The following is a 25716-nucleotide window of genomic DNA, read 5'->3' as shown; positions in this document are numbered from 1 at the left end:
TTGTGACAATAAATCAGTAGTTTTATTTGCAATAACAACAGGAACTCGACGAAGTCTTGTTGTTAAAGATTAAGTTCAGAGTGAACAGTTGTCTATAGAGCATATCAGTACAAACTCCATGTTGCGGATCCGCTTACTAAAGTTTTCCACCCAAAAGGCTTCATGAGCATAGTGCTCATATGGGTGTCAAGTCATTTTGTGATATTCAGTTCTAGTGGGAGTTTGTTATTTTTAATGCTTTTATAATATAGACACACTTCAGTTCAAGTAAGACTTAAGAATATTTTCTGCAGAAATAAAGTTTTGGTATGTTTACACTCTGACTTTGGTTAAGGTTTGATCTCACTAAGGATAAGGAGGACCAGTTGAAAATCGACATATACAGACCAACTTCATGTGATTTTCATGCTACACATTTCATGATGGATCTATGTCATTTAGTTGTGTCACTATTGGTGATCATTGATGGGTTTAGTTATGATTAATGTAACGAAAATCACCTTGGTTCTATATATTGGCATGACTAATGGACGGGATAATTTGGATATGCTTAAGGAATATAATGGCGAATTTTGAGCTCATAAAGTCTAACACATGTGTATAATTACATATGTGACCAGTGGGAGATTGTTAGGATTTTTGGGTCACAATAGTAATATTACATGTGTTAGGGCCATTATGTAATTAGCCAAAGCATCAGTGGTCTAATTAATAATTAATAATAAGTCTATGGCTAAAAGCATAAATATCATGAAAGGTAATTTATTGTGTAGATACCATAAGTCAATATCTAATTTGATGAGGGGCCAAATTAGACTATTGAAAACTAAGAAATAACCCTAAGGTTATTTATGAGGGTTATGGTCCCCAACTGTAGATATAACGTGAAAACGGTGGTTCATCATATTAACTCTTCATCCCCATCAGAGGAGATTCAAGGAGCCCATAAGGAATTCTACAGTTGGAAGATCACATACCCGGTGAACTTCAATCCATTAGCTATGGCAAACTCAGGTACGCTTCCGCTTATGATTATGATTATGTTTTATTTCTTAATGATTAACATGATCGACTCTAGGGTTTATGAATCAATTGAATTCTAACAAGTGGTATCATCATCCCTCATTCCAATGTTAACCTTATGTCCCTGGATAAATACAATATAATCATCTATTGTATTTCTATTTTCTCTCGTGGATATCCTGAATGACATATGTTCTTGAGGTGTAAGAGTTTGTTCATATGGAACAATTTCTTGTATGGAGAGTTAAACACCTGTGGAAATATCAATATATTCCTCCATAACCATATCTCCCCCTGCAAACTCGACATCCTCAAAGAACTCCTGATAGAAAAATGAAATTTAATTGTGGGATCATAAAACATGTACCTTCTTCTCATTTGTATTATAAGGTCTTGCTTTAACCGGACATTAAGGGCATATGCTGTAGTTTTAATTGAAAAATAAAAATTATTGGACGTTGTTCACCTGAATTGTTAAATTTACCATAGTTATCACTACCACGGTTAAACTTAACTCTTTTGATTCTTTAGTCGAGTTGATTCTCAACATCAGTCTGGATAAAAATTGAACACGTCCAATGACTTTCTTGTTTCATGAATGAGATAATTGAAGCCGTATAGAAAATCGTCTTTGAACATTATGAATATTGTTTACCATTCCAAACAGCCGGAAAGAATGTCACACAAATATCAATATTTATAAGTTCAAAGACATCCAAAGTCTCATTGGCCTCATATCTCCTTTATTGGTTTATTTTCCCTTTTCTGTAAAACTTGAGTCTGAGATTTCATTAGACATAAGTCTCTTTATTCTCCATTTGGAGATGTCACCCAATATCTTGTGTCAAATGTACCTGAATTCTCATTGGTTAATTAAATGAAGCAGCTGTGTTAAATTGAATAGAGATTATTGTAACCTGACAAAGAACCAAAACCAACTAATTTTAAATTTTGAAATAATTTAAGTTTTCATTCCCAAATAAACAAGAAAAACCAAATAGGTTCAAAATAAAAATAGAACTTAATTTTTGTTTGAAAGACAGTGCAAAAATAGTTTCATCAAAATTCAAATAAAATTTAGTCTATATCAATAATCTAAATTTTCCAATTGCCTCAACTTGAACTGTTTTGTCGTCAACCACATATAGGTGTATCTTTCACCATCACTTAGTTGCCGACAATTCATAAAACCTTACATAGGCACACTGTTGTTAGTTGTGACACCGGAATCTATCCAACATGTGTGTCTACATACCAAAGTTAAATCAACCTTAAAACAAACCAGATTAAGAAATATATCTTCCCATAACATGTCATGTTTAACAGTTAAAGTAATATTTCTTTTCCCTTTAGTTCCACAAAAGAAACAACTATCGTTACCTGATTTAAGTTATTTATGTTGTTGTTCCTTTTGAGACACTGTATCCGCAACTTATCCTTATGCTTTATTGAATTAAGATTTCCCAAAAGCGTAGGTATATAAGACTTTTCGTTCTTGAGAAACCTCTTTTCAAATTTCCTTAATGAAAAATGTTACCGTATTTATCTTTTCAGATAGTCTGCCCTAGAATGTTCCCATAGTGGCATTTCTTATGATCATCGAACATATGCAATTTGACCTCTCCCACCTTCCAATTTCCCTCTTTTGTTTAGAGGTACTCTCATCCGTACGAGGTGAGCGAGAATCAATCCTTAACACAACATCGAGATCCATACTTCAAGAACTATCAAAAGATTTACTTTCTAGAACTTGAAGTTTGAGCCATTTAACTAAATTGACGTTGGAAGTAACTTCAACATATCATTCATAACCGAAGAGAGAACAAAAATCAAGCAAAACATGCTCAAATAAACCTCAAAATAAAAGTAACTTTAAATTCAAATAAAGGTAAACCCCATTACAAGATATCGGGAATCCATTAACATTCTATCTTTGGACAAAATATTAACTTTTCAGTGATACCTTGGCGCAGTAATCAAACACTGATAATAAGAACATGTCAAATAACAAATTTTCCTTTGGGCCAATTTATTATTCACACGTAAAACCGAATAATTATCACACGTTTATCACCACAGGTGCACTTATAATTCTGTAAAATAGTTACCTTCCTTTGGGCCGGTTAAATATTCACATAAGTTACAAGCACACAACCTTTTTTATATTTCAAAATAAGTTAATCTACACAAAAGAGGTTACTTTGGCAACATAATGTTTCAATAAACTTATTTCAAAATATAAACTTAAACTGTGAAATATTTGAATTTAAATTACTTAACCAGAAAATTATAACCAAAGTTGCAAGCATAAAATAACTTGCAATTTCCCACAATAGTGCTTTCAAAACTGAATTTACATGAACCATTGTTGCACTGATTCAAAATATACACTTAATTCACATATCAAATGCTTATTCTTATTTCGATCAATTTGTTTCTAAAACAAATATTAAACTGAAAACTGTATTGAAATAAGATTACTTAAAGCAGATAATATAAAGATGAAACTTATGAAAAATGAGAAACTGAACCTCATAAAAATTGATACCGAATAACATCTATATAGACCAAACGGGAACCGAAATAGTGAAAGAGCTGATTTTTGCCAAAAATAATTAGTTTTTGATCTTATAATCTTAATCAAAATTCATAAGTTCAATCTGAATTGTTCCAAGCACTTTACATCTTAAAATAACATTTAAGAAAATTCGTATAGGAACAGGTATTTCCTCACGGCACATAACAAAAAAGAATAAAGCTTATATTCATTCAGATTGAATCAAGACCAGATGCCATGTGTGTGAAACAAAAGGAACCGAAGCATAAAACTCAACCATAGCAATATATCTTATTATGAAAAGCTGTTTGCAAAATTGAACCCGAAAGTTAACCAAACTCAAATTAACCTTTGATTGAATAAAAACGGCATGGATATGAACCAAAGAAGAAACTGAAGCATAATAATCCATTGAATTTTTTTTATTTTTTTTTATTCTTAAAATAAAAAGAAACCAAAACGATTAGTGCAAACCATATAGCAACAGAGTAATTGCACTGCCATACATAAATTAAACCAAATTGGCATCACGTATATCAACTGAATTATTATAAAATTTAAAAAAAAAAAAGTTCTCATGAAAATTAATCAAAACTCAAGTCCTCTGAAAGAATTCATGAATCGCAAAATATGAATATACATGATGCACAAATCAAAATCGTATAATTCAATTATACTTTAATTCATAACCCGAAACCCAAATCATTCTTTTACGAATACAAAAAACAAAAAACTGAAGTGAGAAACAGAAGTCAAAATAATAGACTGGTATGTGCTATAAAACCAAATAAGCCATGAGAATTGCCATAGGATAATAATTCAAATAAGACTATATCAGATTCTGACAAAACAATAATCATAAGGCAATTATCAATGCACGAAGAGGAAAAAACCTTTAACAATTACACACGGCTTACGATGCGGTACACACATAGTAATTACATGTAATATTACATAAGTCAAAGCATCAGTGGTCTAATTAATAATTAATAATAAGTCTATGGCTAAAAGCATAAATATCATGAAAGGTAATTTATTGTGTAGATACCATAAGTCAATATCTAATTTGATGAGGGGCCAAATTAGACTATTGAAAACTAAGAAATAACCCTAAGGTTATTTATGAGGGTTATGGTCCCCAACTGTAGATATAACGTGAAAACGGTGGTTCATCATATTAACTCTTCATCCCCATCAGAGGAGATTCAAGGAGCCCATAAGGAATTCTACAGTTGGAAGATCACATACCCGGTGAACTTCAATCCATTAGCTATGGCAAACTCAGGTACGCTTCCGCTTATGATTATGATTATGTTTTATTTCTTAATGATTAACATGATCGACTCTAGGGTTTATGAATCAATTGAATTCTAACATATTTGTCTTAGAAAAAGATCTTTCTTAAACATATAAATAAATAAATATAAGTAGCATAGAAATTTAAGGCAAGCTAAGTGTTGAGTGTGTAATTATATTCTTTTTCAGTCTCTACAAACCTAAAAATATAATCACAATATTGTCATTTGTGTCTTACATTGCCAAACATTTTGTTGTAAGACCTATGCTTCAATTTATTTTTGGGTCCACACCATATACGTTCTGTTGGAAACAAGTTCACATTGGTGTGTGAATTGAAAATAAAATTGAGTCTCTTATCGGATACTAGAGCATACTAGTGTGTTGTAGCATACTAGTGTGTATGTTGAGGAAATAAATAAATTAAGTCTCATATTTATTTATTTAATTTATGGTGATTTTATTTTTCATCAATTTGTAACAGTTAAGTTTTATGGGAGAATAAAACTATTTTCACATTAACCAATATACTAACATAATGCGTAATGATGTTTGTTACGACATAGAGCAATAACGAAAAGCAAGAAGGTTATATTAATCACAATTGCAAAACCAATCTGCCCATGATTTCCGTAACATAAGGAGCTCACACTTTGACCCACCACTAATAGCATTACATGTCATCAATTCTTGTGTTTCGTTGATTGCATCCTTCGTACCAATTAGCATTGCTCTAACGACTAACACATTATGATAGCACCACTTTATGGTGATCGGGCATACAAAAATATCATAGCCGCCGATAAAAAAAATAGAGTTTAGAACCAACATCGCTCTTCCTAAACAGCCAAGCAGTTTTCCCAATACGTCATTGAAAGTTGTTGCTTTCCTTTTCATAGCTTTTCTATGTTTTTGTGAATGGCCAAACCTATGGTCTAAGGTCTGTTACCGTAGCTGACTACTTCCAATTTCAAGTAAGGTGTTTGCATTCCATATATATGTGTGGGAATTTTGTGAGTCACAGGTCAGACAAAAAGAGGTATAGATTTTATGGAAAATTTTCTAACCTTCGATGGAATTATTATAGATAAAAGTTGTTCATTTGAATTGGATGAAATTGTCATGGTTTAGAATTTCTTACTAAACATGTTAAAACTCTTTTTTCTTCAGAAAGGTTACTTAAGGTGATTAGAAAGTTATTTTTTTGAAAGATTATTTAGAAAGTTATTTTTCGGTAAAGATTATTTAAAATGACATTTGATTCTAATTTATGTTTTGATTATAAATATGAATTTTCTTTGGAAATTTTAAGTTTGATATGTCTATATTGAACTCGTTCCATTGTCTTGTTAGACTTTTAATTCTAACAAAATTACTTATGTATATTGGAATATTTTATAAGTTGAAGCTTTGTGTAAAAGAGAAATCTTATTGCCTTTAATTTGGTTTATGAGTGATAAAAGTATCACTAGTTCCTTCAAATTAAGAATGGAAGTCGGATTTTTACCCAATCCTAGTTACCTGTCCATGTGTTGTTTTTTTTTTCCATGTTACTATAAAATTGTAGTTTGTTACTACAAACAAGAACCCAACTTAGAATAGAAGAAAATATTACTCCTAGTCGTTCAAGCACGAAATGGAACCTACCTCAGAGTCATTCATATATTAAAAAATAACACGTGGCATGTTGTAGATCATTGTGCTATCAATTCTCCTTTTACACAGGCAGAACACGTACGCACGTGCGCACGCGCACACGCACATGACGACCCATAAAAAATTTCAAACTCCGCTACGTACGGCTCTCCCAAAAAATTTAATCTACTTAAAAGAGTAAACCTCAATTTTTTTTCAAAGTAAATTCAATCTAATCTTATAAACATCACTCTTTTCGACTTAGCTCAGAATATATGAAAAAATTTCAGGAACTTTCAGGAAGTAAGCTACGAGGTTTACTTGATTCAAAAAGAAAAAGTTATCTGGTTTACTCTTTAATAGAAAATGTTCTTTTTTCAAAAAGAAATATTTTTTTTAATGTAAAAGAACATTGCAGTGATCAATATTGTAGAAATCTTTGAAATATTGTTTCATTGCTTGATTAATAATTTGATACTATACTATTTACCGATACATATATACTCTAATAAATATTTATTGTTTGTTTTAATCCATAATGATAATTTTAGAATTGCATCGAACCACTAGGATTTTGATAAAAGTTACTTCCTTCGTACCACAATATATAGAAAGGAAAGGGATAAAATTACATCGGTGTAACATTACATTTGAGTAATGTTACACCGCTCAATAACGTTTTAACGAATATAAATTTTACAAAATTCACCGTTGGATTGAAAGATTATATCGTCTAGATCATTTATGTTAAATTTTATAAAAATCTAAAATTGTTTATATGTTTTTTAGATAGATCAAGATTAACGGTATTCAATAAAAACGCATAAACCATTAATTTTGATCTATCTAAAAAACATATATAATGATTTTAGATTTTTATAAAATTTAACATAGATGATCTAGACGATATAAGCTTTCAATCCAACGGTGAATTTTGTAAAATTTGTATTCGCTAAAGCGTTATTGAGCGGTGTAACATTACGCAAATATTACACCGGTGTAATTTTATCCCTCCCCATATAGAAATGTAATTCATGTTGTATGAAAAAGAAAAATTATGAGTTGATTTACAAATTGAAAGAAGAGATCGAGAATAATAAATAGTTAAAGGTATAATTGGAAAAATAGTATTAAATATTTCATTGATAATGTAAAGTGACATATAATTTGATACAAATTTTTTTCTCAAAATAACCTAATTTGATACGGAGGGAGGATATTTTAAAGTTTCAGTAAAATACCACCACAATTTTACTAAACTTACTGCTAGCTCACTCCTTCCAAACATATACTTAGTAATATCATTTACACTTGTGATATACAAACATCAATAATGGAGAAAAATAAATGAGAAGTCTTTTCTAAAATAAACCAAAAGTATGAAGAAAGTAATTTTAATTTATTATTTTGACAAAAATATTTGTAATAATTTTTTTAAAAGCTAGGAGATAAAACTGAGAGCCATCGTCTTAATTTGTATATAGAGTCCTAAGAAAAAACAATTCTTTATCACCAACGAATTGATCCATGCAATAAGATATTTGAACTTATTAAATAGATAGTTAGAGGTTCGATCTCTGTCTGCTGCACATGGAGAAAATTTGATTGGGAGAGAAAAAAAAAAATCCTTTTTCATAAAAAATAATATCCGAATCACTTGCTAGTTGCTAATATATTAAATGATCTTTTTTTTTTTTTTTACTTATATATTGAATGATCTTATCGCCTGGAAATTTTGAAATGCGTAATAGAAAAGTATGAACTCAATATCTCATGTTCAATATTGATGCCTTTTAAGTTTGTAGATAAAATTTGAGAAGAAATTAAACAGAATACATACTTTAGAAAATAGACAAATGCAAGAAGCCATACTACATACACTCAATCAGGGGACCCCTTGAGAAAAACAGTTCCAAAAGTTGTCTTAAGTGTTAGCAAAATCACTCCCTTTTTCCTTGCTTGTACTACTCAACAACAACCATATATTTCAAGTTTGTTTACTTTGCTTGTTTTCTCACAATACATTAATCTATTTAATTGGTGTCTATATATAGTAATGCATGATTACTAGGGACCTTAAGTATCAAGCATCTATTTGGATTTGACTTATTTTTTAACTTTTGCAAATAAATAAACTTTTATATTAATTAATAAATTTTAAATTATAAAACTTGTATCTTTATAAGTTGTTTTTTCATTAAAAAACTAATAATATATATAGGGACAGACATAGAGGGCGGCAAGCAGGGGTTGAGACCCCTCCCTCATCCATATAATTATCATATTAATATATTTATAGATTAGTATAGTTAATATTGGTTTGGGAATCTTGTCCTCCTGCTCTATCCATTACCCTTTTGAGTGATGTTATTGGTCTCATGAGAACTAGACCTTAGTTTTTTCTTGTTTATTTTCTTACTGATAAAAAAAAAAACTTATCATATTCATACATTGTTGGATTAGTAAAGGCCTAATAGTCACCATCACTTTCAAAGTACTATAGATTTAATTAATATTTTGATTATATAAATTTATTATACTAGTTTGCTAAAGTCCAAATTTAAGATGAATTTTATGAGATGAAGTTAGACGTTTACTATTAAGATAAACAATGTAATATTGTATTTAATTTTTTTTTTACTAAATGTAATATTGTATGTAATTATTTGTTATTGAATATATTTAACTATTATATATTTATTTATTGTCCTGTTAATACAACTCAATTGGTAGATGTAGGCATTAACTTATGGAGGGATCAGGATTTAAATTTTACGTTCTTCACTTTTCCACACTTAAGCACTTAAGGTGTATGAATCTAAACTATTTGACCAAAAAATAAATAATTTATTTATTATTTTAATTTTCGGCCCCCTGTTACATAAGTTTCTGGATCCGTCCCTGAATATATAAAAACTTATTTATTTACATAAGTTGTTTCGTAAAAACTAAAAAATAAATCAATCCAAACGGACCTCAAATTTACATATTCAAAGAGCTTATCTCCCGATTAAACTAAACAATATGTATTTGTGATCAAGTCTAGAACAAGTAATTCATGTGGTGCATCATGCACAAGTCTCGAATAACATTATAACGAATACGAATTTTACCAAATTGAACATTGGATTGAAAGATTATATCATATAGATCATTCATAGAATTTTTTAGAAAAATTGAAAATCATTTGATATTGTTATTCAGACCCATCAAAATTAACAATATTTAATAAAACTCATAAACCGTTAACTTTTATGGATCTCAATAACATAACAAATGATTTTCAAATTTTCTAAAAATTTCTATGGATGATCTATATGATATAATCTTTGAATCCAACGGTCGATTTTGTAAAATTCGTATTCGTTATAATGTTATTCGAGACTTTTGTATGGTGCACCACATGAACCACTTGTTAGAAAAAACATGTGTGTACCCCCTTTATATAATTTTGAACAAATTGAAAGTCTTAAGTTACCAAAAAATATTATTCTTGATAACAAAAGTGAGAAGAGGAAAAACCACAAAGTTATGGGGTGTTCAACTTTCTCTACTATAAGTGGTATTTGAAGTTAACTACTCACTAGAAGGGTCCAAAATTAAAGCAATCAAATGGTCCACCACCACCATGTAATGATATCCGTGGTAATCCTCCTCTTAATTAATTATTTATTTGGCTAATCAACTGCTTAAAGACTATGAAGATTAATGATACTGATTAAACTATGGAAATTGACTATGGCTCCACAACTGAAAAACGATGTTGAAAGTGGGGCATTATACCAACTCAAAAAGCCAAACCAAAATACATTTTTGGTCAAGAAATCATGAAATAACAATAATTTCAAGTGTTTCCAAAAAGTGATTTCATTTTATTTTCTTGACTCACCAAAAAGTCATTTCATAGATTCTACATGTTCCCTCCTTTTACTGTTTACTCTCTTGTTTTATTATGTGAAATAAATTAATGGAACAGGTCACAGGGCGCGGTGATTTTGCCAAGTACAATGTTTGGGTGAGTGTATTATCTTGGTGACGGAGTTTTGGAGGTGAATATGATTCATCGAGGGGAAAGAATTCGTCAGCTTGGAGTTTATATTCAAAGGTCGTACGTTTTTTACATTAAGATTAGAAGATTTGAGTTTGTCATACTTATCGTGAAACGAATAAATGTGTAGATGCTATTGTTTCGAGGATGTGGAATGTTGTCAGTTACTACGAGTTGATGCGATTGAGACTAGTATTTCCGAGTTAATTATTATGTAATTCTTCTCTCTGAGTTCCACAATCTGGGCAATAAAAAAATTTAAAACTTATAAATACTACAAGTAATTTTCTCTGGAATTGGACATGCATGCCATGCCATGCCATGCCATGCCACTAGGCCATTTACACACACCAATTCCAATCATGAAGAAAGGCTATTTACGCTACCTCCTCTAAGGCTCTTTTTAAAAGCTAACGTTACTTTTGCTTTTCATTCTTAATAATCACACCCTTCACCCTTTATTAATTATAGCTTAAAGAGTTATCACCCCATCCTCTTCCTTCAATAATAATCGTGGCAGTATCATATTGTATGATATATAAAAAAATAAAAATAAAAAAAATTGAAGGAAAGTATGATATATACTTGTATCATTTTAATTTTTGCAAGTCCAAAAATATCATTTTTCTTAGGGATCACACAAGACATCCGATATATACTACAACATTGTTTTGTTGGGGAGACGGAAATAAGATAAGATAAGATAAGATGGAAAGCAATTTAATGAAATTTTTGAATTGGTAAGTGTTTTTTTTTTTTAATTGGTAAGTGTTACACTAAGCATATGTTGGTAATTGTATTACATATATATATTTCATTACCAGTTAATTAAGTTAAGATTTATAGTTATTTAATTATTTTTTGTTTAATTGAACATTAAGTACGTATATGAAAGTTCACATGAATTACAAGTAGATTGTGGTTTAATTTAATTAGTTCTATTAGTTAAATTAATTTTTGTTTAAATCGTCCATATAGTCAATAGATTTGGATCCATGGTCAAAATCTAATAGGTTTTGAGGTGAAGGATTCAAAAGCTTTGTCCCACTAAAACTTTGCTCCGTATTACTTGCAAATGGAGTTAGCATTTTGTGTTATTAAAGTTGAGAATGGTGTTGGGTCATCTAGTTTAGATGCACCCAATTACCCTTAAACCAAATTATAAAGGTCATTTAGAAAAGGTCATTATGTGTCTTATTGTGCACGGATCTTTAAAGGGTTTTTCTCTTTTATGGATTTTCTTTTTAATATTATAATTTTACACTTTTCTTGATTACAATATAAAAATGATTTTAAATATAACTTCCTTTTCTGATCATCTAAAAAATAGTATAAGAATTCTGCAAAATTAAATATAACTTCTCACATATATGGTTTGTCTAGAAAGTACATTGTTTTTTTTTTACTAAAAATAAACGATATTCATTCATTCATTCAAATTTAAAGAGTATATTGATGCAATACAAATTCCAATTCGCTAAAAACAAAAAGGATGAATCTGCGAACAAACTCACATCATTCATGTTAATAGCATAAACGGCAAATTACATAAGTCTACGAATATGACTATATTGAAGTGTCTGGAATGTCCATATATGCCTCAAAATATGTAGCGTTGATGACACAAAAGTCGACATTGAAATATGGATTTGCACTTGATCGAAACTAATCCTTCAACCCGAAACAAATGAACACCGCACAAAGATGTGACGACAAAATACACCGCACAATGACGGGACAACAGGGTTAAAAGATTTGACCTGAAATTACCTCTCTTTGATAAACTAAGAAGAACAAAAGGAAAAAGTGGCGACGGCTAAGATTTGAAGAGTTGAGGAAAAGAGAATAACATGAACCTAACCTTAGAAAGTACAATGTTACATAATATAAATATTATATAGCTTTATTATATATTTAGTAAGGGTAGTTTTGGTATTTTCTAGCATCTACTATATACTATACTCTACTGTAACAGTTGTTACTCAATTTTTGCTATATATATATATATATATATATATATATATATATATATATATATATATATATATATATGTTTTCTATTCCATGAAAATCATATTCCCTCAACCGGCGCTTTTAGTGGTCAATCCACATGGGTAAAAATATAAACGAACCGAAAATTTTTTTTTAAGTTCACATGAACTGCGGGTTAAACGGATCAATCTGCAAAGGATTCCATCATTTCACCAATTCGAACTAAATAACGAGCTAATGAATCTCCAGCTCTAGTAATGAGATGCGTGTGCGTGACATGCTAGGATTTCCCTACACATCAATTATCTATTTTGCCACTTTAATTTCTTTGAGTAATTGTATATACTAAATGCTAATAACCACAACTTTAGAGCATCTCCAATAAGGATATCTAAGAGAATTTCATAAACTAATGATATTGTACCATATTTTTTTTATCATTGGAGTTCCATGACGTGGCATATAGAGTTTCAAAATTGATGATACTGGTACCTTAAATAAAGTACCGTATCATCAATTTAATGTTATTATTAGCTTCCATATATGTCAAAATATTACCGTTGACATTCAATGACCAAATATTTTTTTTCTTTTTTGTACTGTAGGAAGGTTTTATTTTTTTGTTGTCTTTCATTTCATAAGTTTTCATTCAATTTCGTTTCTTCAACAATAGTACAGAAAGGATTTTTTTTTTCTTGTAGTTGGATGTTAATTTGATGATATTTCATATCATTCTATATATTACACAATTTTTATTTGCTTTGTTCTCAAGTCATATTTTTCATTACATATTTCTCGTCATATTTATGCATTTTCACCATTTTTTATTTATTGCCATGTATTTCTCATTATTTAATTATTAATTTATTTATCAACATATTTATTAAATTAAATAATTTTTATTTTTATTTTTATTTCGACAAAATAAAAAATAAATATAGAAGGGACCACTTGTTATTATTATATGATACTCAAAAAATGGTATCACCATTGAAGCAAAATATGAATGAGTTGCGTATCCAAAAAAAAATGAATGAGTTGCATAAATATTGGATGACATTATAGAGACCATTTGTTAATAATGTATGATATCCAAAATGATATCACCATTCAATATGCTCTTAGAACTGTTAGTAAAAGCATTCTATATGACATAATAATTGCTGCTTTTTGCTGTCTTTATAACCCCCCTCTCTTCCTTAACATTGTAAACATCATTCTTTCAAGCTTCAATTTCAACTCTCTCTCCCTCACACACTCTCCTCTCCCTTCATTTTACAAAACATGTCTCAAATCACAATCAAATCTCCAAAACATTGTGCAACAAAACAAGTACTAAGAATAGAGAGAAACTACAAGAAAATCTTCTTTGCTTTCTCAACATTTTTCACCACAATCTTATTACTCATACTTCTCATCTATTTCATCCTCAAACCAACCAAACCTCAATTCTCCCTCCAAGAACTTGACATCTATCAACTAAACCTCTCAGGACCAATCCTCAACTCCTCAATCCAACTCACTCTCCTCTCAAAAAATCCAAACCAAAAAGTTAGCATATACTACGACGAGTTTCAACTTTATGCAACATACAAGAATCAACAAATAACTAGTGATTCATTTGTGCCACCCTTTTACCAAGGACAACAAGAGAGTAATTTGTTGTCGGCTTTGTTGATTGGAAATGGTTTACCTGTTGCTCCTTCTATTGGTTATGAATTGAGTCATGATCAACTTTCTGGAAGATTGAGTTTGAATCTTAAAGCTAATGGAAAACTTCGTTGGAAAATCGGTACTTGGGTTTCTGGTCGTTACAGGTTCAATGTTAATTGTGTTTCTATTCTGGCTTTTGGAATTGGAAACTCTATGAATGCTCCTCCTCTTGCTTCAAAACAGGGTGCTCTGTGTTCTACCACAATTTAAATATATAAACTAAGCATAATAATATGAATATTGCTAAGCTTTTTTTTAATATTGGTTGGCTTTTGTATTGAGATATATTTTGTAGCCACTATGTGATTTTGTAAATAAAATATATGAATGATAATATATATATATATATATGGCCAAAAGTTAGTTAACGATTGAAATTTGAAACAGCGTTGAACCGCTTGGTGTTTTTACTGCAGTAAATTCTGATCCCAACTTGGGAGTGAAAATTAAAAGAAAAAAAAAATCTATTTGATTATTATGGTAAAGAAAAAATGTTTATTAGATGGTTAATCTTATCTCTTTGGCTTTTATTTTCATCTTGTGTGTCTAAATTGGTATGGAGTTGATGAATGGATTTTATGGACTCACATACCTTTTATGAGTGGACGAATGAGTAGATTTTGTGTAACTTTTGTATCTTTGTTTATTTTGTGGATACAAAGATAAAAAGTATTTGATTGAAGAATATGTAGATTGGATTCCAAGAAGAGAAGAGGAAAAATTGTTTCTTCCTTTGTGGAATATGCAGATTTTACATGTCAATTTCACACCTTTAAGAATCATATATATATATGGTATACTTTAATCAATCTTTTGGTAACCATGAGTATGCTTATGCATTTATTTCCCTCTTTTTTGAGAAAAAGCTCCAAGATATATGAGATAATTGGCCATTCATGATTCAAATGAATATACTAGGCAATGTTAACGGTGGGAACTAGGAAGTTTAAAACTTAGTATCTTTACATATTCTGAAGCTGCTAGTTAAAGAACTTTGTAACTTCCCAATATTTGTCCCATTATTAGTACTTATGAGTACTGATACTATACAATTTAGGTGAAAAGGTTAGTGTGGTTAATGTGTGAGAGGAATTTCCAAATTATAATTAAATTAATGACATAAAGTTCATAAAGTATATCACTTGGCATAGTGGTTATTGGCGGAGCCAAGTCCCAGCAAACTTGGAAAGTTGTCTAAACTCCGGCCAAAATAATTGATATTTTGAAGAGTTAGTTTAAGGTAAAATTAAAATTTTTAGGAGTTAGTTTAAGACAAAATTGAGATCTTTTATTGGACTATTTATATATTATGTCATATATGAAATTTTGTCTGAAGTCTATAATTTTTCTGACAAAGTGGTTGTGCATGCTCTACACGGGCATGGTCACGGGTTCAAATTGTTTCTCTTTTCTAAGTGACACAAATTTTTGTATAAATATGAATACTCTAAAGATTTAGAAACATAATTCAAATTTCATACTCCTATGATCTAAAGTTTTGAAAAAATAATTTTAAAATCATTCATTCTTTTATTTAGTATATAAGAATAATATAGTAAACTTAATTCTATAAATTATTATTGATTGAAACACTTGATGTGGTGTGCAATGCATTTCAAGAAGTCTAAAATATCCGGAAGAAGATTCTTCGTTATCATCATTGCATGCGATTTGCATAAATTGATGAAAACGAATAGGATCTAAAACTTATTGTGTCTAGTCTACACACGCTATGTAATTATAAAGATCATGTGTCTTTGTTAACATATAAATTACTCCTCTATTATGAAATTATAATAATGGCTTATGGCACATTATTATAAAGTCAGGTTACTTTTTAAAGTTTTAAAAATAAAGACCAATAATCACTTCCAAGTACCAACAGTCGGTCCCTACATTAGGAATTGACATTAACATTTAAATGGCAAAGCAAAGAAAGAAACATGAGAATGGGAAGCAATGCAATTGCCACCCACCATCACAACCAAGTCTCAACGAGAACAATTCAATTTCAGCTTATAGAACTAATTAATATTCAAATTTTACTTATTTTACGGTCAAACTCTAAATTACTGGAGTCTCTTTCTCTGATTCCCAAAGGGCAAATTAATAAATAAATAAATAAATAAAAACAGAGAACCTCTATTCTCAATTTCCATTCCCATTGAGCAGATATTTATCCTACAAATTAACCTTTTGGAAACCTACCACGACAGAAAATCTTTATAAAAACATAAAAAGCAACTTTAACTCATCTAGTCTATCATGACAGAAATCATAAGTCTTCAAATAACATTACTTTATTTAGACCATGAATATGGTGCATAGAAAAGTAACTACTCCATACAAAATATTATTTCAATTGTTTATGACCAAGCTATAAGAAATATATTGATGATTGTACCAAAAAAAAAATACATGGATGAAGGTGACCAATATATTTCAATTGTAAAAAAAAAAAACATTATTTAAATTTTGGTATCCAACTTCCTTTTAACTTTAACTAATTAAATAAGTTCATCGATTAATTATCAGTTAAGGGGTTTGTGTATATAAATAAAAGAGAAATTACTGTTTGTGCTTTACTAAAATGAAAAATGTTTGTTAAAGTTTGTCACCAAACTTCTTTTAAAAATAGAATTAATTATTAAAAAAATTGATTCTCGTCAAGAGAGAGTATATTTTTTTGTCAAATAATTTAGTGTCTAAAATTTCACTCTTAAGTTGATTGAATGAATGGAATATATAAGGTTCGAACTCTGACCCCGACGTATATAATATGATGTTCCTACCAAATGAATTAATCTCACCGGCCATATATAGAAGTAATTTTATGAAACTTAAGGACCAAATGGGGAGCTTAACAGAAAAGAAAAAAATCTAACTTATGTTATAATATAATGCTAAATGAGACTAAAGTTCTATCAAACTTGACCACACATAAAAGTGTGTATATCTTGATGTTTAGAGAAAGGGTGATCCAAATAATTAGATGTTGATTTCTTGGCAAAAAAACAAGCAATTTCTTTTTTGTTTGAAAAATAAAAATGTAATATAACTAGTTTCTTTTTGTACATGAAAGTCGCTTCATACCATGTTATTGTTAAGCAATACCTTGATTATTGACAAAAATTGAAATTTCAACTTCATTAGCTCCAATGCCGTGTAACTTTTTGACGGTATCTAACAATTTTGTCAAAAAGTTGTGTCCATGCATACTATTATAATATACATGTAGCTTGCGTTGCTTCTACCATATCCAACTCCAAACCCCTACTTCTCATTCATTATTACTGTATACGCAATTAAATTTAGTGCTCACAATCAAAATTTAGTAAGCAGACTTAGTGGTTAAGCATTGAGCAGTCCGTACAATCTCTTTCAAAACAATTGTGCAATCTAAAAATGGTGCTAGTTTTACTTTATTATGTGATTGTTACGGCAAATGTGAGTGAGTTAAAGTCTCGTAACGTATAGAAAAGTGAAAATTAATTGCATATTATATAAATGAGATGACTTATAAATCTAATGTATATATTAAGATTGTTCTTTGACCTTATTATCCTTTTCCTTATTAAGAGAAGTGTTGGCAGTTAAGACTCAAGTTAACCTACATATATATGATAAACTAACATGCCGCCAGTCGACTGTTACTTGATATAAGACCCGGTTGACGAGTATACATTAAATTTTATTTTTAGTCTCTTTCGTGATGATTAAATGTCTATTAAAAATTGTAACAAAAAAAAAATGTCTATTAAAAATTATATAGAAATTAAAATGAAAAATAATCTTCATTTAATTAGAATTAGAAGTAGTTTTGTAAAAATGCAATTATCCTACTAATCCATACATTATTGACAAAATTTAATGTAAAATTATTAATTCTAGTAAATCTTGTCAAATAAAAAAATGCAGTTGAAAAGGAAATCTTCTCATTTGTTATTCTCAATACAAAACTATAAGTTTTAGTTTCTTTAATCTTAACTATAATCTGTAGATAATTGCAGCATCACCCTTTTATGACATATTATTACTAGTTAGGGATATGGCAAAAATGGCCAATCTATCCCCAATGTAGCGGGTTGAATATTTCATCCGTCCTATTATATGATGGATTGACGGGCTACCCCGTCAATTTTTTAAATAAAAAAAATCACAAAGACAATTTATAAATAATTACATTGAACAACATTTTGTGTAGTGAGAAACATATCAACTTGAGTCTAAATAAATTATTTAAAAATTTATAATACATCATAAAATATCTAGAATAAACCAACAAGATAACAAAAATAAAAAGTTTATAACACATATGTGGCCCATAAAAAAATTCATGCTCTGTCACAGTCCACTCTAATTTTTTTTTTGTTTATATTCCTCTGGGTTCCTACACTAGTGCAGAAAGGGGATTCCACTACTGGCCAAATGGACTTTCCACTACTGGCCGTGGCCGTAGTGAATGCTGGCGTCGTTGTAAGTCCAGACTTTCCACGTCGGGTCTTTTAATACCCGTCGTGGTATGTATATTTCTTCTTTAATTATTATTTAAAATTATGGACTTTCCACGTCGGTTTTTCCAATTACCCGTAGTGGTATGTATGGGATTCCACGTCGGTTATAATGAATACCAGTAGTGGTATGTATGGTTTCAAATTTTTTTAATATAAATCATGGACTTTCCACTACGGGTATTTACACATATCCGTAGTGGTATGTATGATTTTTCAGTTTTTTATTAAAGAATTGGGGATTCCACTATGGGTATTTACACATATCAGTAGTGGTATGTTAGAATTGGGAATTAATTGCCAAAAAAAATGCTTAACGGTAAACAAATCTTCAAAGAAACATTCCCTTTATGTGTATTTCCCCAGATGGAAGTAAAATTGTGGCAACTAATGATTTCTGAACACACCAAAGAAAGCCTGATAAGGAGAAAAATCTTTTGAATTCCTAAAAAAGCTGATTATAAAAGGGAATGTTCATTTTTCTAAGTGTACCATATGATGCTAAAACTGGATGCAAGTGAAGGTTATGTATGTCTGTTCAGAACATTTTTCACATAGTTGCATTTGGAAAAGGAATAGAATTTTGTTAACAATAGAAAGGGATAAAAAATAAGCTGATTGTAGAGCAAGAGTCTACGCCAGGACCCACCATAAATTACAAAAATCATACAGTAAATAAGTGTGTGCAAAGAGTGTGCGAGAGAAACCTGCAAAGTGTCTGTCCCTTTTCATTTGAACTGGGAATAAACCACAATTTTCGGACGGAAGGAGACTCAAATTGAACAAAGAAACCATCACTCTGTGCATGTTTCCATTTCCTTGATCCTTGGCCTTTCCAAACCTGCAAACACAGAATCATTTATGAGATACGCACCGATTACGATTTTGCAATTCTAACTAAATGAGCAAACAAGCAGTCCATCTGAACCACACAATTAACCGAAAAAGAATGGCCTCAAATTGAATTTACTATTAGTTATGGAAAAGATTCACCCTCAAATTTCATGTATTAAGAAATCAAAGTTACCTGTGGATAAGCAATGATCTTTTTGGCAGCCACTAAGCAAGCTGCTTTGGAGAAAGACTCCTCAGCATACTGCCTAAGAAATGAAAAGCAGCTGCTGTGTGTTTCTGGTGTTTCAAAGGCCTGGAAAATGAAATGAGACAAGATTACAAAATTAAAATAACATATAGGGAATTTATCGAGTTTCTCTTGCTAATTGTATGCCAACATAAATACCAGCCAAAATGTGCATGTATATTTTTCCTACAGTTTATAAATTAGATATCGGAGAATATGAAGAAAGGAAACCAAAATAAAAACCAAGTGACCCACAATGAAAACTAGTTGAAAATTTAATACAAAAATATACATACCTTATCAATATTCACAATTGGGGGATACTTATCGGTCTGCGTCTTTTCCTTATCAGGAAGGAAGTCAACTCTATAGCATCTACTGAAGAAGTTTCATGCCATGATTTTACAGCGGTCTCCATGGTCTCAATAAGGAATGATAAAATGTCTTTCCAGGATTCTTCGGATCCATACTTTTCAGACTGCAAGGGGAGAACATTCCAATCCTCAATTTGAAAACTTTTAAAATGACATATGAGCATGAAGATAAGTGAATTCTTTAATTCTAAGTTTAACTACATAAAATTACAAAATAAGTCAGGGCAAACCCAAAGTTAAAGGAAACAAAAGTTTAACTAGCATAAATATTAGCCATGACAGAATAAACCCCACCATCTTCAGGCTTTATCTCCATTACTTGTTGAGCTGCTTGCTTTGCAATCTCAACATTCCCATGTATCCTACACCCACCTAACAAACCACCCCATGCAAACACATCACCCCCACTTGGCATCCCTTTTATCAACTCCACTGATTCATCAATCAACCCAGCCCTTGCCAACATATCAGCCATGCACCCATAATGCTTAGATTCTCTAGCAACACCATATACAATTTCCATCTCATTGAAAACCTTTCTAGCTTCATTAACCAAACCAGCATGACTACACCCAATCAACACACCCAAGAAACTAATCCCATCAGGCTGAACCCCTTCAGCAACCATTCTAGAAAAATAGTCCAACAAAATTAAACCTTCCCCATGAATACACAAGAAAGTTATGGATGATTTACTTTCAGCATATTCATACACAAGAAAGTGATTTACACCATCATATCCAGAAGAGACACCAATTAGTTTCACAAGATTTGCATGATTTACTTTTTGTAGAATCATCAACTCTTCTGTGACTGTGATATCTTCCTTTACATTTTTCACAGCTAAAACATGACCATCGATTTTAGCCTTGTACATCGATTTCCCTATCCTACACCGTTCATGGAGGTTCATTGTAGCTTGCATAATCATACTAACTTCATACACTGCTGGCTTACTTACATAGTTTGAAACTTCATAAATTAACTTAGAGGGGACACACTTATTCTCACAAGCCTCTCTTTTCCTCAAACAATATACATAAACAAGTAATAATGACAGTGATATCAGAAGAGTGCATCCTAGACTAATGCCAATGGAAATGATAATCTGAAAATGATTAGTTCTTTTTCTTTCAGGTGAAGAATATAATTGACTTACCCTTTTGACTTTTTTCCTAACACCAGAACAAAGAACATAATTACTACTAACCTTAGTACCTTACTACCAATCCGAGATTACTAAATTTATGTACAAAGAACATTACTACTAACCTTTAAATGAATTAGATTTCAAATTAATCACTTAAACTTTACCACTATATACCAGACAAAAAAATCACTAAAACTTAAAATGAAATAAAAACTATACCAGACAAATTATAAACAACAGATTTCCACCATATATACCAGACAAAAAATCATTGAAAAACCTAAATCAATTGCAATAGAAAATCTTGGCATTTGCTTCGTGCACCAGTTGTTCATTGAATCCCTTCGCCCGGCTGATGGTCTTAACCCAAATCTTCACAATCTAGTTTATAATATAACAGCACAATCAAAACAAACGAATTCATAGCAATCTGCACTACATTTCCAAGATTTTTTTTTAAGTGATCAAATGTTAAGGGTGAGAGGAGGCTGTCCCCATTACTAGCATTATATTTGAATATTTATGTCTTTAGTTAAAAACGATACAGTCACTACAATCAATAAATCGGAGATGTTCAATGAAGATTGTAGATTGTACAGTTCATATTAGTATTGTTAAATAGAGGCTATACTATAGTGTTTTAAGTTGTAACGTGATCTTCAATTGACAACACCGGTTAGTATTTCTATCTTAGCAAATTGGATTCAAAACATGAACTTGAAACGTGAATCGTGAATCTTGATATCTTCATCTAAAAACTCCGATTTTCTAAGGTTGAATGAAATGAAATTACATCAAAAAATAAACAAGGTCAACCTGGTCTAGCCTGCCAAGCACTTCCTCCCTACACACTGCCTCCTGCTGACTCTCATACAATCCAACACCTTGCAAGTACTGAACACCAAAAATCCAAATTCAGTACAAAATAACACTACCAAAAGCACCAAAATTCCATATAAATTCACAATAACTGCAAATAAAAAGAACCTTTTCAAGTTCATGGCTCTTGATCACATCTTCCTCAGTTGGTCCAGCCAATGAAATCGGCTCAGTTATGCCTAACCATTTCTGTCCATTATTCTGATTGCTCAATCCAGGGATCCCCATCAACAAATTGGTCCAGCCAATGAAACTAAATTAACGATTTAAGTGAATTAAATCCTAGTGCAAAAACAAAACACAATAAAATGAAAATAAACAAAAACGAAATTAAAGAAAACGAAAATCAGCTAACGAATTAAGAGAGAGAAAAAGGAAATTGAAAAATTGGAGTTGAAAATGGAACTGACCGGTTTGGGATGAGTTGAATAGACGGATTCGGGATCGTCACAGTTGAAGGATGAGTTGACGGTTTCGATGATGCGTTTCCCGTATAGCTTCGATTTGGATCTAGGGTTCAAGAGAGAAGCTTCGATTTGGAGCTAGGGTTCGAGATAACGAGTGAGAGAGAGAGAGAGAGAGGATGGCTGAGAGAAGCCGGTGCTTGGAGAAGACGGCTGAAAGTCGAGTTGATTTGAGGTTCAGTCAAGTTTGTTCATCGCGTAAGAGTGTTTGGGATGTGAGAGCTCAGACATAAGATTGTGTTTGAATTGGGAATGAATGAATGAACAAATGAACATACTCTGCGCTATACATTCTAAGTTAAGGGATTCCACTACGGGTGAATACCAAATCAGTAGTGAAATCCAATTAAAACAAATTTCAACGTAATTACAACATTGCCACCGTGTCTACTTTTCACTACTGATTTAAGAAAACCAGTAGTGAAATCCCTTGTCAATGAACTTTTCACTACTGGTATACAAATATCCGTAGTGGAATCCTTTGGTCAAATGTATTTCACTACTGGTATTCACATACCAGTAGTGGAATCTCTTAGCCAAAAGTCCATTTTTTACTAGTGCTAGGAGAAAGGGGTCCTAGTATTTCAGAGTGTTGGGAAAAACCGGCATAGAGAAAATAAATGAACGCAATCAACAACACAAGAATATAACGTGGAAACTCCAAATCGGAGAAAAAACCACGGTTGTTGTCAAAAACCGACAACCAGAGAATAAACACTATGTGAAAATTGTTACAACACATAGACTTCACTCTCAATCACCCCATGCCCCAATACACCCACACTCTCACAAGTAAATATTTGAACTACATCTCAAATACTCTTAAACAAGAGCACAAGAGAAAAGCAAAAAGACACAAATATAAACTTAAAGTGTTTACAAGTATTACTGCTTGGTGCAATTATAAACAAAGAACTTAGGTCCATTATATAGCTTTGATTTCCTCCTTGCTTCACAATTCTAAGCGATGTGGGACTTTCAATAGCTATTTTTTTAACCTCCTTCTTTTTCTTCATTAGCAATGTGGGACTTACATTGCAATCAATCCCAACACAGAGTTCGGCTGCGAGGTAAGTAAAGTCTGACCAAGAAATTGTTTCATACAGAAATCAAACCCGGGTTCTCACGAAATCCGTCCTTTTTTGTGAAGCTCATTAACCACTTGAACTCAATGACTTGGTTAATATTTTGTTCTAACTCTACCACTGGTTGAAGAACTTATAAGAGTAGTTTGTAATATATCAATTATTCTTAGTTTGTGTAAAAAATTTGGTAGAACACAGAGCACCCTGTTTTGAGGTCAGAGGAGGCACATTCATAGAGCTTCCAATTCCAAAATCTACAACACAAACATAGTTAACATTAAACCTATAACGACGAGAAACCCAAGTTCCAATCTTCCAACGAAGTTTTCCATTAGCTTTTAAGATTCAAACTCAATCTTCCAGAAATTTGATCATGGCCCAATTCATAACTAATAGAAGGAGCAACAGGTAAACCATTTCCAATCAAAGATGACAAAAGAGTACTCTCTTGTTCTCCTTGGTAAAAGGGTGGCACAAATGAATCACTAGTTATTTGTTGATTCTTGTAAGTTATATAAACTGAAAACTCATCATAGTAAATGCTAACTTTTTGGTTTGGATTAATATTTTTCATTTTTATTAGGTGTATATATGTATTTCTGTTAACTGTTATTTTATACATGGTCTTGTTAACATGTGCATATATGGCACATGATAAGGTATCTTAATATAGAAATTTAACATTTAATGATACAAGACATTTAATGCTTGAAAAGTTAAAATGCACAAATTCTAAGACATAATTTCTATTTTTACTACCTTAACATGTGTCATATATGCACATGTTAACATTCTCCTTTTATATATATATATATATATATATATATATATATATATATATATATATATATATATATATATATATATATATATATATATATAAGTGTAATCGCTAGAATTACATATTAAAGACGTGTGGCTTAGGCTCTGTTTGGTAAAAATAAGCTATAAGCTAGCTGATAGCTGATAAGCTAGCTTATAGCTGAAAAATTAGCTTATAGCTGATAGCTGATGGCTGGTAGCTTATAGCTGAAAGCTAGTAGAATAAAATTAAAGTGTTTGGCAAATTTAGTTGTTGGAAGTACAAAATGACATAAAAATACATGGTTAGTGGGTAGTTTTTTTTTGTAAGTGTTAGTGGGTAGTTATTATAATTTTTAAAAAATAAATAAATAAAATTAATGAGGGTAAATATGGAATAAAATGAAAAAGCTATAAGCTATAAGCTCATACGCTACTTGAAATAGCATCTCAAAAAACGCTATAAGCTAGTTAGAGAAGCTCGTTACCAAACACTTCACATTTGTTTCAAACAAGCTTATAAGCTAATTCAATAAGTTATAAACTAGCTTATTGAACTTACCAAACAGGGTCATGGTGGTTTAGGAGACAGTTATGTAATGTAATGTTGAGATCCAACGTTTAATTCTTGTCATAGACATTTTACTTTTATCTTTTTAATATACAGCCACTGCAACTACACTACAAGAATGTAGTGATCAAATTTTTTATTTTTTTTAAAGGAGTGGTCAAAAATATATACACGTACACACATATTGATGATTAAATTACATAATATAAATTATACAAATATTTTATAAATTTTTTATCCATGAATTTCAATATTATTAAACGGTACAACATTATTCATGTGCTAATGGTTTAAGAATCTTTAGATTGGATTTATTTCTTTTTCTATAATTATATTTCAAATATTTTGGTAACAGCAAAATCATCCTTTTACACAAGCACGCGTGCACACACATCATGGCCCATAAAAATTTCAAACTCTGCTGCATACGGCCCTCCCAAAAAATTTAATCTAGCTCTGCCACTGCCCCAGAGGTTTAGTTGATCGATGTCAAGTTGTTCGAGGGAGAATTGAGGTTTGGTTGGTTTGAGGATCAA

At 30.8% G+C, this 25716-nt stretch overlaps 2 protein-coding genes and 1 pseudogene across 2 annotated transcripts; 1 reads left to right on the top strand and 2 right to left on the bottom strand.

Annotated features, from left to right (window-relative positions):
* Positions 1 to 13766: 13766 nt before the first annotated feature.
* LOC123915911 (NDR1/HIN1-like protein 26) lies at positions 13767 to 14774 on the top strand. Its single transcript, XM_045967188.1, has one exon. The coding sequence runs from the start codon at positions 13836 to 13838 to the stop codon at positions 14472 to 14474; it is 639 nt and encodes a 212-aa protein (XP_045823144.1). The 5' UTR covers positions 13767 to 13835; the 3' UTR covers positions 14475 to 14774.
* A 4555-nt stretch (positions 14775 to 19329) lies between these two features.
* Positions 19330 to 20913, bottom strand: LOC123912722 (annotated as a pseudogene).
* Positions 20914 to 21014: 101 nt separating this feature from the next.
* On the bottom strand, positions 21015 to 22953 carry LOC123912723 (nuclear poly(A) polymerase 1-like). Its single transcript, XM_045963279.1, has 4 exons — positions 22670 to 22953; positions 22368 to 22512; positions 22197 to 22274; positions 21015 to 21761 (listed from the first exon to the last, which is right to left on the bottom strand). The coding sequence occupies exons 2-4, from the start codon at positions 22485 to 22487 to the stop codon at positions 21666 to 21668; spliced, it is 294 nt and encodes a 97-aa protein (XP_045819235.1). The 5' UTR covers positions 22488 to 22512; positions 22670 to 22953; the 3' UTR covers positions 21015 to 21665.
* Positions 22954 to 25716: the final 2763 nt, after the last annotated feature.

Source organism: Trifolium pratense, linkage group LG3, assembly GCF_020283565.1.
Source record: "Trifolium pratense cultivar HEN17-A07 linkage group LG3, ARS_RC_1.1, whole genome shotgun sequence".
NCBI lineage: Eukaryota > Viridiplantae > Streptophyta > Magnoliopsida > Fabales > Fabaceae > Trifolium > Trifolium pratense.
Note: the sequence above shows the minus strand (reverse complement) of the source record. Positions and strands in the feature narration are given on the sequence as shown.